Genomic DNA, 15,021 nt, shown 5'->3' with positions numbered 1-15,021 from the left:
GAGAAGAAAACGCCCCGGAGAGGAACATAAAGGGAGGAGCCGGCAGGGAGGCAGGGAGGCAGGCCTCTTCTTTTCCATCTCCTTGCAGACGCCCGCAGAAACGCAGCTGGACCACCTGGGCCTGCACGGCACCCCCTCTCCCCAGCCGGGTGGAGGGCACCTCGTCTGCATCAAGCAAAGGCAGCTGTTTCTTGCACAGAGTTTGCACAGTGCAGGAAGCAATCAGAGACACAGAAGAGCGGCCTTCCTGAAGCTCTGCTGCTTTCCGGGCCGAGGAAGAGAGGGAATCGGAGGCACCGGGAGCCCTGGGGCCCCAGCGGGGGAGGAGCTCAGAGGCCCCCTGGGCAGCACGGTGTGGAGCGAGAACCCTGCTTGCACGGTAGGGTTCCTGGTCACGCAGTCGAAGATTGTGCTACATTTCGTTTCCAGAGACGTACCTTTGGAGGTCTCTATGGTCTCTAAGGTGGGGAGGGGTCTGCTCTCCTCGAGGCTGGCAGTAAAGAAGAGCGTGGGCAAGCTTGCCCTGGTAGGCGTCGCGTCCCTGGGAGAGCCGGCGATCCCGGGGACCTCCTTCCGGAGCCCCTGGGCTCTGCCTCACCCCCACCCCTGGAACGCTGGCATGCCAGGGAGAGCCTCCTAAGCCCTCCGCTCCTTTCCTGGGAGAACTGGGAGGTGGAAGAGACGGGATGGAGAGGAGTTTCGGAGCTGGTTCTTCCCTGAAGGATCAAATCCCCCTTGTCAAACCTAGACTTGGCCCCATTTACTGGAACCTGATTCATACCAAAGGCCCTCTGACGTCCCTGGAGGGAAGGAGTCTATGAAGGAAGTGGGACACGTTGAACAGAGCAGAAACGTGAAGACAGATGCTCTGAGTCATCCGTCACGGTTCCTGCCCACAGCCCAGCACTGCCGCAGGGCCACCCCCGTCTCTGTCGCATCCTCCATGGACCTGCCCGAGCAGAGGATGGGGAAGGACAAAGAGCCCCATCCCGTCCTCAGCTCTGGGTCTCACCTGGGGGAAGCAGGCCTGCAGAGCCAGGATGCGGTACCTGGCAGTGCCATCCGGCCCTGGTTAGGGAGCCCTCTGGGGGAGAACGTGCTCCCTCCTTCCCCCACCATCCCCTCTTCAAAGGTGCTCCCCACCCCAGGGAAGGCCAGGTGGCACACTGCGACCCCTCCTCTCCCGGGACAGGCTAACTCCCAAACGGCTTCTCAGACAAGCCCCTGTATCGAGGAGGATGAGAAACAGACCCTGAAACCCAGCCATTCACCATCACACACGCGTAAGCCTCACGTGACCTCACCATCTTGGGGGGAAAATCCAGGGGGGGATTAGTAACTGATTTGGTGCAGAGGTTGAAAGAGGATAATTCCTTAAGGTCAACCTGGGGAGAATTACTTCCCATTAGAGAGGTGGGATAGGAGCAGCCCAGCTCCTGGGCGGTTTTGGCGTCTGGGGACTGGAGGCGAGTCAGCGCAAGTTACCAACAGGCCAGGCCCCAGCTCCAGCGAGACCTTTCTGCTGTTCTAACCAACCTGCCCCCAAAGGCGAGGGGACCACGGCCTACAGCCACCCAGAGGCTGGCTCTCTGCTGGCAGCCCTCGACCTTCTCTGTCTTCCCAGGCCCCTCGTGGAGTGAGAGTGAGCTCCCTCCCTGATATCCCCCATTCCCTGGGAGGTACTGCATGGTCTCAGGCTCAGTAGCAGCACTCCAGCTACATCAGCAAATGTCTACAGCATCCTAGGAATCCTTACTAATCCCACCGTTCCGAAAGCGTAGAGAATGTTCACGGCATCCGGAGGGTGACTGTTCGGGAGAGGTGAATACACCACAGACAGGACATAAAATGCCCTTTTGTGAGTGAGTTTCCTCCCTCTCCCACCCTAGGGTCAAAGAGTACAGAGCCCTTTGCCGTATTTTTAGAAACATGAGAAATGCGCGCATTACCCAATCCCGACAATGGGAGAGAATTTCTGCCGAAAGAGAAAACTCGACCCAGCTGCCTCCTCCTCCCTCCGCCCACAACAGTCCTCATCCGTGATAAGACAAGAATGGAGGCTCTGGCAGGAGCCAGGAGCCCCTTTGGTTCATTTCTTACCGCCCTTGCCCACTTTCCGTCTGTGGGCAGGACCGATGGGGTTTTCCTGGGAGGGGGGCTACCAGGCTCTGGCTTCAACCAGATGTGGTCCCTACCAGGAAAGGAGGCCCTTTGGGTGGAGAAGCCTTCACCTGAGAGCCGCCTCCTCCACCTGCCCTCAGAATCCACCTGTATGCCCATCTGTCTGGCTTTGGTTACGAATGGAGTCCAAGCACTCAGGCCCCGAGACCTCCACTGCCCGGCTGGGTAGCTCCCCTCCACCTAGAGCATGTGAGTCGGAGTCACCGCAGCACTTGGGGCCGACGTCTGGGGAGGAGGCAGAGGGATGGTCTTCTCCATGCCTTGACCCCTCCTGTCGCCTCTTTCCTCCCTACCAGACATGGACCCAAGGGCTACTGTGTCCACCCCCTGGGCAACCTCTCGCCTTTGGCCCTAGACCTGAGGAGGGAGAGGACAGATGTGAGCCTTCCTAGCAGACATCTCACGGGTCCAAGCCCTGGTACCCTCCCCGACACAGGGCCCAGCTGTCACGTGAAGTCAGGGTTTGAGTGGCTTTGGGAAGCTCCAACCAGACAAGGGTGGAAAGAAAACAGAGGCAGGCGAGGTGCCGAGAGCAGGCCAGGCCACTCTGCAGAGGGCAGCCGCGGAGCGCAAGGAGGCAGGGAGGCGGAGAGGGGAAAGTATTGCTTGTACAGAGCTGGTGACTGTGGCAGTCTAGCTGAGTCCAGAGCCAGGCTGTCCGTGAGGCCAGGAAGCTGGAGCCCAAGTGAGTCTGAGCTCCCAGACAGGGACCCTGGTCTGGAAATGAGCAAACAAAAAGAGACCCAAATGATCGACCTCATGCAGCTAATCCCCAAAGGTTAGACAGGGTTCTCAACAGTGGCACAGAGCAGGTCAGCCCCAGCCTTCCTCACTCCCGTAAACAGCTCCACCCTGAGCGCTTCCTCCACAAGCCAGGCCCCACCACGATGCACCCCGAGGGGGACAGGGCCACCCCCAGGGGCTGAAGAGCACACAGGAGCCTCCAGGGACCATCTGCTTTGGCAGAGAACATCCCCTCCAAGGCCAGCCTCTGGGGTGTCAAGACCCCCCAAGTCCACACCTCCTGGGGTCCACTGGGAGAGCTCCTTTGGCATGTTGGAGGCTCGGAGGAAGACAGGAGGTGGAGAACAACGCTAAGGGAGGTGCCCGCACTTCCCTCTAAGGGGCCTGGCCAGCCACCCTGGGAACTAAGTCTTTCTAGTGTTTTGCTTATAGAAAGGAGGCGGCTCCTGCCAAAGGAGGAGGCCATCTCCAAGCCCTCAGCTTCCCAGGCACGTTCTGCTCGCCCGTTCCCCGGCCAGGGCCCCCAGTGAGCATGCTCCATGCTGCAGGTGCATTCGATGGGAGGAGGGTGGCGGGTCCCCGAGGGGCCTCCGTGTGCCCAGCTGCAGTGGGTGCTACATTCCTCAAAATAGAGCAGCGGTGCTGGGAGAAGCACAGGTGGGACAAAGGACAAGACAGAAAACGAAGCTGGGACCACCAAGAGGCGGCCCCGACAGGGACACGTGAGTTCCTCCCTGGGCACAGGACCAGGCAGGGTGGATCGGTGGCCACACGTCCCCGGCTTCCGCCCCTGGACTGGGGGATCCGCGCCCATACAACACTCCTTTGGGTTTCTTTTCAACGAGACACAGAGAGATGTGGATTATAGCTCATGTAGTCACCAAGACTGACTAAACCAGACATGTGAACGGATAGAACAGGGTCACACACAGTACAGACAGACAGACAGACACACACACACGCACACACGCACTACGGTCTCCACTGCCAGCTGGGATGGGCCCAGTAGCCGACAGGCATGCAGCAGGGCAAGGGGTCCAGAAAGACACAAAGACTATATACAGGGGAGGGGGGGGGCCACAAGGCACCCCTTCCCACACTACATGCCGGCCTCTTCCGGAGGTCCTTAGGAGCACGAAGGGCTGGTGGCACTCTCCAGGGAGGACTGGGACAGGCGCCTGGTGAGGGATCCAAGCGTAGAGTCTGCCACTGAGGACGTGGGGAAGAGTTTGTACCAGCCAGTGACCGCGGCAGTCAGGTCCAGCTCGTCCAGCATGATCTGGGCCATGCCCATGAAGCACTTGTGGTCCATGCGGCCGTAGTCTCCCCAGACAATCACCTGCCGGGGGGCGGGCAGGAGACGGGGGCGCTGAGCCAACTCCCCAACTCCGGGGCTCAGTAGTGGGCCCAGGAAACTACAAATCTCGCCAGAGCCCAGATGAAACAGAGAGAGCAGGAACTAAGACTGATTTGGGGGTAAAAATTCCTCTCCATTATCTCAACCGTTACAACCGTCTAAGTAAAGGTGCTGTGTATCATCATTTCAACAAAGAGGAAATGACAGCTCAGAGAGACTAATTAACTAACCCAAAGATGCACAGTAATTGGTGGCAGAACTGGGCTCAGAACGTGGATCTGACCTCCAGAGTTTCGCAGCATCCCAGATGACAGCCTTCCCCATTAAGGAGCAGACTGAGAGTCTGGGACCTGAGTCACAGCTCCTAGTCTGCTGCTGGCTCACGGCGGAGTTTAGGGGAGACCCCTGGCCCTCACTGGCCCTGTGTTCCCATCCAGAAAACTGGAAGAGGGGAAGAGATTAGCTTGGTGATTTTCAAACATATTTTTATCAGTGGATCCTTTTCTCAAAATGGAATCCTAATATACACATACATGAAAACAGACACCGAGAATCCCCCCCAGCCCCACAGAACCCTAGGGTTCTACAATCCTGGCCATTTGTGACCCCAAGGGCTCTTGCCACGCAACCACCTCAGCCCGGAGGAACAGCCCTAGGTGAGCAATCACACAGCCCAGGCAGCCCCTGGCTCAGGCCTCTTCCTCTGCCACCCACGTGTCCTCAGGCAAGGCCATCAGCCACAACCACCACTGCTAATACTCAAGAGCAGCTGTCTGTGGGCCAGCCACTCAGTGAGGCCCTCCGTGTGCGTCTCTCTTTGACGCTTCACAATACAATCCCCACAGTCCATGATGGAGCTGGAACTTGAACCCAGGACTGAACCCAGAGACCAGCCCCCACTCAGCCTCTTGCGTACCACTCCGGTGCTTCATCTGTGAATGGGCGTGATGATCCCCCCTCCCCCCCCCCCGGGACTGTTGTGAAGGGCACTGCACTCCCTTGGAGTTGGGGTGGGGTCACCTTGGCCTGGGTCACCTTGGTTCCGCAAGTCACTAGCTGACACCTTAAGTGAGTCACTTCACCTTTCTGAGACTGCAAGATGGGGAAAATCATACCTACTTTCCAGCATCGTCTGGAGGATGAAAGGAGGTCAGGATTGGAAAGTACTTTGCCCAGAGCCTGGCACGGAGCTGATGGGCAATAAAGCATTAGCACCAGGCGGAAAGAGAAGGCAGCGGTCAGACGCTGCTTCTACCTCCAGCTGAACAAACTGGGGAGGCAGGGGACTTAACCCCCCGAACTCTGGCTTCTTTATGAATCAGCCAGGGGCAGTAACCCCTCACTGGGCTGTGAAAACAAACGGGTCGAGTGCATTAATGCATCTGGGATGGTGCCTGGGCACAGGACACATCAAATGTGAAAGAGATTTTAAATTACAACTAGAAGTTTTTGGGAGTCGCCCTGCCCCAGGGACCCATCACACTCACCTGCAGCACCTTGCCCTGGGGCCCCTCATCAAAGAGCAGCGCCTGCTGGTACAGGGGGTCACAGGTCTTCTTGGCCACCTTTGTCTTCTTTTTGGCCAAGCAGGCCCCGTTCTCAAGCAGGTAAACCTTGATATAGGTGGCTGAGGGATGGGAGAGAGCATGCTGGGGAGGGGCCCAGGAGAGACTGCTATGGCCTGCTCCATCCCCTAACTTCCAGCTGGTCCTGGAGGTGAGCAAGGTGAGTGGGATGAGCTGACCAGTGGACAGCAGTAGAAAAGACAGACTCAAACACTGACTCGTCCTTCCCCCTCCCCCAACCCTGCCCACTGGCCTTCCAGACAAGCCATGACTCCAGGGTTGAGAATACTGATCTAGGCCAAGGGGCAGCTGAGAACACACTAAACCCGGAGCTCAGCTGCATACCCCTGCCTCGTAGGACCCCATATCCAAAACCCCTCTCCCCACTGCTCCGCCTCACCTGGGAGGGATTTGGAGCCTGGTTTTGGGGTCAGGCCCCGAGCCTCAATCACTTCCACCTCCAGCTGGCCACTCCGGTCCATGATGGCAATGTGCACGTCCCCTGCAAGGGAGAAGAGGGACAGTCCAGGCAGAGGCAGACCCAGGGGCGGGCCGGCTAGTTGCTGTGCAGAGAACAGTCTGCAGAGGGCGCTACAGGGCTGGAAAGGACAGAACATGCCGAAGACTGCTGGCGCCAGACTTGCTCTTAAGAGGCCTGTTGAAAGCAGCTGAGAAATACTTTGATAGGCCCCCCGGGGCAAGGGTGAGGGCATGACCCTCAGGGGTACGCTTGGGTAGCAAGGAATGGCTGCCAAACTCCCAGGTAAGTCTGGTTAACTTGGGGGGAGCAGAAGAGCAGCCCTCGACCACTCCCCTAAATACACATCAAACAAATATTTACAGCGTCTCAGTTTGAAGAGATGCCGAGATAGCAGCCTGAGTGGGACAGGAGGCACTGCCTGGGAACGAGGGCCAGCTCGCACCCTGGCGGAGGACGCAGGGAAGGCCAGATTTCCTGGGAACAGAGAACCGAGAACTCCTCACTGCACTCCCACAAACGATTACCTTGCTGAGGCAAGTTCTGTAGCAAGTCATGTCAGTTATTTCTAGAACTCTTAGCTTTGTTCATCGTCGGTTCGCGGAATTTGAAATTATGCATTAGTCACTGGGAGCACCCTTCAAAGGAGTGCAGAATCCTAAGCCTCATGCAGAGGAATTAAAATTGGCCAGACTTTGGGTTCAGCCACCCATTTTAGATCCTCTGAGCTATCATGCAATTGTTTTATTTGCATACTTGGGAAGATGGGGATTTATTACTTTCAGGAAACATCCTGGAAGTCCTCGCCCTCCCTCTATCTATTTCTGACCTCGCCCTGGGGGAGGGAAGGGGAAGGTCTCACTGTAACATCCCTAAGGAGAGGAGCAAAGGCAAGCCTGTCCTTCCCATGTCTCGACACCAGGAGGCACCACACACAAGTGTTCTAGGCTGGGAAGGCACAAAAGCCTTGTGGAGGTGGCTGGCTCCTCTCACTGCCTCCCAGCCTGTGGCCGGGCCTAGGGTTGGGAAAAGCAGACTCCCCAGGCCCTTAAGAGCCTGTGAGTCAGGTCTGAGAATTAGCCAAACCCGACGCCAGGGCCAGAGGAGAGCTGGTGCTCACTCTCTGAGGGTCTCTGCAGACCATGGCTCCTGTGGTTCCTGTGGCAGCCCGTCTGAGGAAAACGGAGCAGTGCCTGGGAAGAGGACTGCCCTGGGAGAGAAAGCCAGCTCCACTGCATGGCTCACAGCAGGGCACTGTCTGAGCCCCGCTTCCTCATGCGCTGTGAGGTCAAAGGTCAAACGCTGTTCCAATGAGGACTGAGTCCAGATGCCTGGGGCAGACTGCTCAGGTCAGACTGATGGGGAAGGGAGAGAGGCAAGGGGGCATCTCTGGGGAAGCGAGTTCCTGGGAGGAGCCCCCTAAAGCCAACACAGCCAGTATCTAAGACAGAGGGAGAGAGGGAGGGAGGTGGGAGGCAGCCAGAGTGCAGCTCAGAGGACCAAGTAGAGACTCCGGGAAATAGGTCCCAGCTGCAGGGAAGGGGGATGAGAAAATTATTTAAAAGGCTTTTAGGTGCCAGGCAGGTAGAAGTATCAAGTCCAATAAGACACAGTTCCTCAGGAGTAAATGAAACACTTCATTCAAAGCATCGAATAGGACTAAGGCAGGGATTCTTATTCCCATTTTACAGATGAGGAAATGGAGGCTCAAAGAAGGGGAGTGACTTGCCCAAGGTCACACAAAGCACCAGGGGTAGCACAGACTCACTGAACATCAGTGCTGTGACGACTTTGGTTCAGCATTTTACACGGAGCAGACACTCGGTGCTGCCAGGCGCGCAGCTGGCGGTGGGGGGGTGGGGGGGCGGGTGTGTGGTGAGGCAAGGGCGGAACGTGCTGTAAAGCCGCTGCGGGGGTAGCCGGCAGAGCAAAGCTGGAACCCCTGCCCTCTCTGATGAGGGAGGGACTGCGGAGGGCCCAGCTGACGCCTTCTCCCTGCTGCAAAAGCCAGACTGAGGGCTCCTCTCTGCAGCTAGCATTGCATGGGGGGGCCCCCCCGGAGCTCCCCCCTTCTGCGGCGTGGCCGCCATCACCCCACTCACTCGGCTCTCGGGAAGACTCACCCATCGGTGGCGTCGCCAATGTCTGTCGCCCCACAATCTGGGCCGGCCCCAGCCCATCCAGGAAATCACTGAACTGGCTTTCAGCCCCAAGCCGGGTAGTGGGGAAAATGAACCTGGAGGAAGACGCAGAGGGGTACATGAGGTGGTCTGGATGGTGAGATGCAGTGGCTCTGCCCCACGGACACTGGGCCATGCCCCTCTGTGCCTCAGTTTCCCCTCTCCATAGCATCAGTGCACTGCTTTAGCTGGGGACAAACAGAACTCTTCATCTGTTCACGTTAAAGAAAAATACTCTGATGTCCCTTGAGAAATAATAAACATAATAATGTTATCTAATCCTCAAGCACCAGGATTTTCTAAGGTGACCCGTAAAGGGTAGGGCTTGCTGGACACCTGTGTCCTCCCCAGGGGATAGAACCAGAAACATAGGCCAGAAATGGCAAAGCCTGGAGCAAGTTCCAAGAACTGAGGTTCAGTTGACCATATGTTTGAAATGCAAGTCAATAACGTGAGGTGGTGCCCAAAACAGCAACCGAGACCAAAATAACACAATTACAGGGTTGAGATAAAAGGCGAGGGATGGTGGGTGGTCCCTGGTTGTGGGGGCCTGGAAAGAGTAGCGAGTGACACTGACAGGGCTCGAGAGCTGGCCCGGCGCCAGCAGGGCACTAAACGCGCGGCTCGCGTCATGTTCATTTCATCCACACGGCCATCCTGTGCGACAGCGGCTCTGCTTCAGTTTTACAGATGAGAAGACAGAGGCTCCGAGACGTGAGAGACTTGCCTTGACTGCAAAACAGAGACGATGCCCAACTCCCAGGGTTATGGTGGGGATTGGGCCGTGAGAGGTTCCAGACAAGCAGGAAACAATAAAATGGTAGTTATGACGTTGCTGCTGTGAACATCGAGGGAAGGGCCCCTCCTCGTGCACTCAAGGCCAGATGTTCTGGGGCTGGCCAGCAGAGAAAGGACCAGTGAGGGAGGGCTGACCTGGGTCTGCTCAGGGGCTACAATGGACCAAAGTTCTAAGAACTCCTAGAACAGCCCGAGCGTCTGGCCTGGAGATGGGACTGTCCTAGAACGACTCCCTGTTGGAAAGTTTGGCTGTGAGTCTTCCTTGGCCAGTGACAGGCAGGGAGAAAGACGGGTGGCATATGCTTGTCAAAGAGAGCCTGAATTTCCCCAACCAGGCTGGCCTCTACTTTGTGGGAAGGGGCGTCGAGGCCCACCCACTCTTACTGGCCATTAGCAATAGCCTCAGCCTGCACTCTGAGGAAAACCTGAGGTTAAATAAGGTCACCGACTCTCAAGGTCACAGAATTTTGGGAGCTTGGTCTAGAGAGTGTAGAGGTTGTGAACAAAGGTGGTGGAGTCAAATGGCCTTAATTCAAACCCTGACTCCACCACTGAACAGCTATGACCTTGGGTAGGGTACCTCACCCTCCTTCTGGGCCTCAGTCTCCCCACTCGGAACACGGAGATCATGGTAGTGCCGACATCCCTCCGTGTTAAATGAGACACTATTTTTGGTCTGATGGTGGCTGGCAGATGCCGGAGTTAGAAGCACCTGTCTGAAGTACCCAGGGACGTCCTGCATACGGTAGGACACAGTAAATGCCAATGGCCGTCTGCATTCATGGAGCTGAGCACAGTAGTGAGACGCAAGATCACAGAACCCTAAATAATACAGCCACAAGGCCCAGCAACCAATGGGCCTTGATGAAGCCAAACCAGAAAATCTTAGTCGTATAACAGGCTTCATAGATTTGGGAGGGACTGAGCGATTATCTAACCCAGTGACTTTAAAAATTTTGACTGCAACCCCCATGCAATGGAAAAAATACATGTAACATCATAGACCTCTGTGCATCCATACATTAAAAAACCAAAACAGAAATTCACAAGGTAACTCATCCTCACGCCACAGGATATGTTTGAAATTTCTATTTCTTTCCCTGATGCTGGTTTTGACCCACTAAACTGATTTTACTTCCTGCCTGATTCACCAACCACAGTTTGAAAAACACCAATCCAGTCCAACCTCCTTCTCTAAGCTCCATGCAAGACCACTTGTGAAAACTCCATTCACCTAAGCCTTAATAATGGTTTCAGATTGAAAAGGATTTGGGGTCCACATTTTCCTCTGGAACCCTCTCATCTGGAGCAGGGCAGTGTGTAGGTGCCTGAGGGTGGGAGGCCTGAAACGTAGACGGGATGCCCTGCCCCCGGGGCCACTGGGGTATTTGGATGGGAAACAGCAGCCTGGAGCAAGAAGACTGGGGTGCAGGCAGCAGATGTGCATGGAAGGCAGGGATGCAGAGGAACCCAGACATCCAGCCCCAAAACCCAGACTGAAGATTCCCCCGCCCTGCCCCCAACTCTGGGACTAGGGGACCACGCAGGAGGGTGGGGACCACAGGGGGCGTGGGCTGCACGCACGTGCCCTCGGAGCTGTTGCTGTTGGTGCTCCCATCCGTGGACTCCCGGCTGCCCTGGCGCGTGACCCGACTCCGCATCTCCACCGCGATGCCCGTCTCTGTGCTCCGCCGGATGTTGCTACGCAGCTTCTTGGTGGCCCCTTCTGGGACCCCCGAAAACAGAGAAAGGGAACAAGGTCAGGTCACTGATGAGGCTTCTGTGCCAGTGCTGCCAAGGTCACCTCATGGGAGGGGGCAGACCGGGCAGGGCTCGGACTGGAGGCAGGGGCACTGCTGAGCCCGTCTGCACAGTGACAGGGACAAAGACTAGAAAGATGGCTGGAGTCAGGACAGTGGGAGTCATCAGGTGGAGCCCAGCCCTGCAGCGCTCACCCTCATCCCTGCCAGGCTCCCTGATGACCACCTTCCCAACTCAATTCCAACCCTTGCCCCAAATGATGAAGTGTTCCTTTCCCTTCTGGAGAGGTTGCCTTCTCTGGCATTCCCAGATTTGCTTTCCCTCTTCCAGGTACCCTCATGAACCCTATCACACCCGGACCGCACGCTCCACCTCTGTGATACCTTCATAGGCCCAATAAGAAACCCCCATGGGAAGCCTGGCCACTCTCAAGCTAACCCGCATTCTCAAGTGGGTCTAAATGTAGGGGGGTGGAGAGGCCGTTAGGGAAGCAAGACTGAGAGGGACCACTGGGTGGACCTGAACTGACCTTGGCTTTGAGAGAGAGGTCTGCAGAAGAACCCAGAAGCCACATGGTGAGAGCTCACTCCGTGTCTCTGTACCTCTTGTTTGGAGGGCCCTCTACCTCACCCCAGCCTCCTGCTGGAGCCTTGCAGGGAACATGGGGCACTTTGCCTCTCCTAGCAGCTGCACCATCCTGCCTGCGTTTCCATGGCAACCTCCTCAGCATTGCAGCAAGGTCCCCCTAGACACCCTCTCCTCCTGGGGGTGGGGGGAGCAGAAGACGGGTTGAATTGAAGGTTTGTGGGGCCTTCCCCTGGTGAAGCTTCACTGACTGAAGAGCTTGATAGGGAGGGAAGTGGCATCACATAAGGACTGTGCCAAAGGAGCCACTGGTTAGAGGCCTGGGCAAATTAAGAGTGGAATTGCCAACGGGGCTGGGGAGGCTAGGAGTGGGGTGGGCAGCGCAGCCTCCAAGAGCAGTGGGAAGGGGGGCGTTGGTTATGCTGGCAACCCCCTCTCCAGGCCACACCCGATGGTGGGTTGGGGAGTTGTTCAAATGCCAGCCTGAGAAAAGGGGGCCTTTAGTCTCCCTGCTTCGTTCTACTTATGTTTCAGGAAGTCCCACCAGGGGAGGGAAGGCTGAGAGGGCTGGTATCACCAGTGGATGGGATGGGGGGGGGACTGGGAGTGGGGATGGGCTGGTGGTGAGGAGGAATGTCTTCTCTGAAACCAGCCCAGCTTCTGGGGTATTAGAATAGCTGCTATCCAGTGGTCAATGAGACCAGTGATATGTCTGTCAGTCTGTTTCTCTCTGTCTCTGTCTCTCTCTCACACACACACAGTCACTTCAGCTGATACATATTTCTTTCACACAGGCATAAGCAGCTACACATGAGTGCTAACCATCACATATATGAGTACAGTCATCCCCACACCTGCTCACGCATGTTCATATAACGAGCACATGGTCACAAAGACCTGCCAGGTCTTAGTCATACATACACATGACATGCTCTGCCACATACGTGTGACCGTCATACCATAACACCTGATTGAACCCATCCGCTTGATCACACAAACTCAGACACGGTGTGTGACCCACCACACAGAGGACTGGGCAATGACAGTGAGTGTCGGGGGCTCGTCCCGTCCCTGGCTCCTAAATGTCACCTTCCCTCAAACCAGTTAGGAGACAGATAGGCCTGTGGGAGCTACACTTTACCCTCTCCCCATACCCACCCCCCCAACAACACACACCCTGAGCTGAAGCCAGAGCCTCACCACCCCATGGCCCCAACCCTCTTCTTCTAGACACACTTGGGAACAAATTTACCTTCTTTGACCTACCCAACCCACTGCCAGCCCCTGGGTAGGGGTGTCAGAGAATCCTGAAGTATTAGAGACACCTTGCTAGCCCCCCCACTGCCATTTCACAGATGGGGAACCTGAGGTGCACGTGCTCACACAGCTGGGGCCAGACCCCAGGCCCACACTCTTCTGATCTGTTGACGGCCTACTTTTCACTCGTCTCCATCAAGTCCACATTGGTTTGAGAGGTGATTCAGCAGAGATTAAGTTCCATATCTTCTGGGTGGGGAGAAAGTTCTTCCAGCCTCAGAGAAAATTCATCTACTAGTTTCATGCTTGTCCAGTCTGAACTCTGTCGATCTGGGAGTAACCTTATGTAGGCTCTTGCTCTCTAGAGAACTGGGCCAAGTTGCTTGCAATAATTCTGTAGTGCCTGGAGACTGAAAGACTCCACGAACCATCCCATCTGTCCCACCACATACAAGGGAGAGGCAGAGCCTTCGGCAGCACTCTCCATGGCGTCTCCGGGAATGGTCCTGAGCCCTCTCCCCAGAGCCCAGAGCCCAGAGCCCAGAGCCCAGAGCCCAGAGCTCAGGTGGGAAGAGCTGCTGTCCCTGGTACTGAAAAGAAGAGCTCCATTTGGGCAGAGGCCGGAATGGTCCACCCTAAGGCCAGGCCAGAACCCACCTACGTTCTGGGACCCCAAAGCTCTGACCCTACCCTCATCATTGCTCCCACAACTTAGAGAATGTTAGCTCTAGAAGGAAGCTGGGAGATGGTCTTTATGGCTCCATTTTACAGAAGAGGAAATTGAGACCCAGTGGGAATGTGACTTTCCCAGGGTCTCAAGGGTAGTTACAGAGCCAGAACTAAACTTTAAAGTTTCAGGGTGCATTTCTGGAAGGCCACTTGAGTTAAATGTGAGGAATAAACTGGAAGGGGCAGGCATGAGGCAGGGGAACTAGAGAGGAGGCTGGGGCAATAGTCCAGGCTGGATATCACAGGGCCTGAACTAGGACAGAGGCTTTGAAACAAAGAGGAGGAGATGGGTGGGGCTGGAGCCAATAGAGAGTATGGACAGACCAGGAGGAGGGAAGCCCCTAGAGGGGCAGAAATAGAGCTCAAAAGATTGGGTCCCGACTTCACACAGCCCAGCCCTGCAGGGATCCTAGCAGGAACAGAGCCGTTTCCCAGGCCAGTGCCCATGGTGAGTCAGCCCATACATCCCTCTGGGGCCAGGATGGGACTCCAAGCTGGGACACTGGCAACCTCAAGGCTGGGGGGGAAATGGGAGAAAGAATTATAGACGGAAGAGGAGTATGCTACAAGCACCGGGCAGAGCTGTGGGGGCTAGGGAACTCACTTCTTATTTGGTCCTACTGTGTGACCATGGCCAACAATAACACTGACAATTTACCAAGTATGTACTATGTGCCAAGCACGAGGCTGGGTGCCTTTGCATACCCTGTCTCATGTAATTCCCTGGACAACTCCGCAAGGCAAGTATCACTGTCCATATTCCACAATCAAGGAAGCAGGCTCAAAGAAGTGAAGTAACTTGCCTGAGTCACCCAAGTAACAAATGACAGTGTGTGGCTCGAGAGGCCAACTTGAAGTTGTTCTCCAGGAAAGTGCCTTCTCCTCTCCAGGCTCAGATGCCTCATCGATAAAATGAGTATATCGGACTAGATGACCCCAAGGGGCCCTCCCTGCTCTCACATTCAGAGACTGGATGATTCACAGAGACTTTCAGTTAAAAGGGCATCCGGGCTGTTCCCCTGGCTCAGGCCCCAGGCCTTCCACAGTTACCTTGCATACTACGGACACAAGTGACCCTGAAGCCCTATTGTCATTCATCTGCCCTTGAGGCTTGAGGTCTTCTTGGGGTCTACTCCAATCCCTGCCTGCTGACTGTGGCGTCTGGGTAGGTGGACAGTCCCAGGCCGACCGCCGGGATGTCTCCCTGCGACTCAGACCTCGGCCCTGGTCTTGGAAGACTGTCTGTCCAAATCTCCTGGGCATGAAGAAGCCTTTGGGTCTGAAGCTGAATCGGCTGGATTCAGCTGGAGATCAATAGGGCTGGGTCTCCTGAAGCCACACTCCTGGGGTCCAATACCTCTTCAACACAATCTTAATCCCCTAAAC

General features: G+C 56.0%; 1 protein-coding gene across 1 annotated transcript in view; it reads right to left on the bottom strand.

Annotated features, from left to right (window-relative positions):
- Positions 1-3,727: 3,727 nt before the first annotated feature.
- The window catches only part of RIMS3 (regulating synaptic membrane exocytosis 3), a 33,421-nt gene continuing 22,127 nt past the window's right edge, over positions 3,728-15,021 (bottom strand). The window contains exons 4-8 of the mRNA XM_040627464.1: positions 10,888-11,029; positions 8,449-8,561; positions 6,248-6,349; positions 5,770-5,909; positions 3,728-4,264 (exon numbers count right to left, since the gene is read on the bottom strand). Of these exons, the coding sequence (XP_040483398.1) occupies positions 4,052-4,264; positions 5,770-5,909; positions 6,248-6,349; positions 8,449-8,561; positions 10,888-11,029 (710 nt within the window). The 3' untranslated portion in view covers positions 3,728-4,051. The remainder of the gene's footprint in view (positions 4,265-5,769; positions 5,910-6,247; positions 6,350-8,448; positions 8,562-10,887; positions 11,030-15,021) is intronic.

The sequence above is a fragment of the Ursus maritimus genome, unplaced genomic scaffold, assembly GCF_017311325.1.
Source record: "Ursus maritimus isolate PB19 unplaced genomic scaffold, ASM1731132v1 scaffold_12, whole genome shotgun sequence".
NCBI lineage: Eukaryota > Metazoa > Chordata > Mammalia > Carnivora > Ursidae > Ursus > Ursus maritimus.
This window is presented reverse-complemented; position numbering and strand designations above follow the sequence as displayed.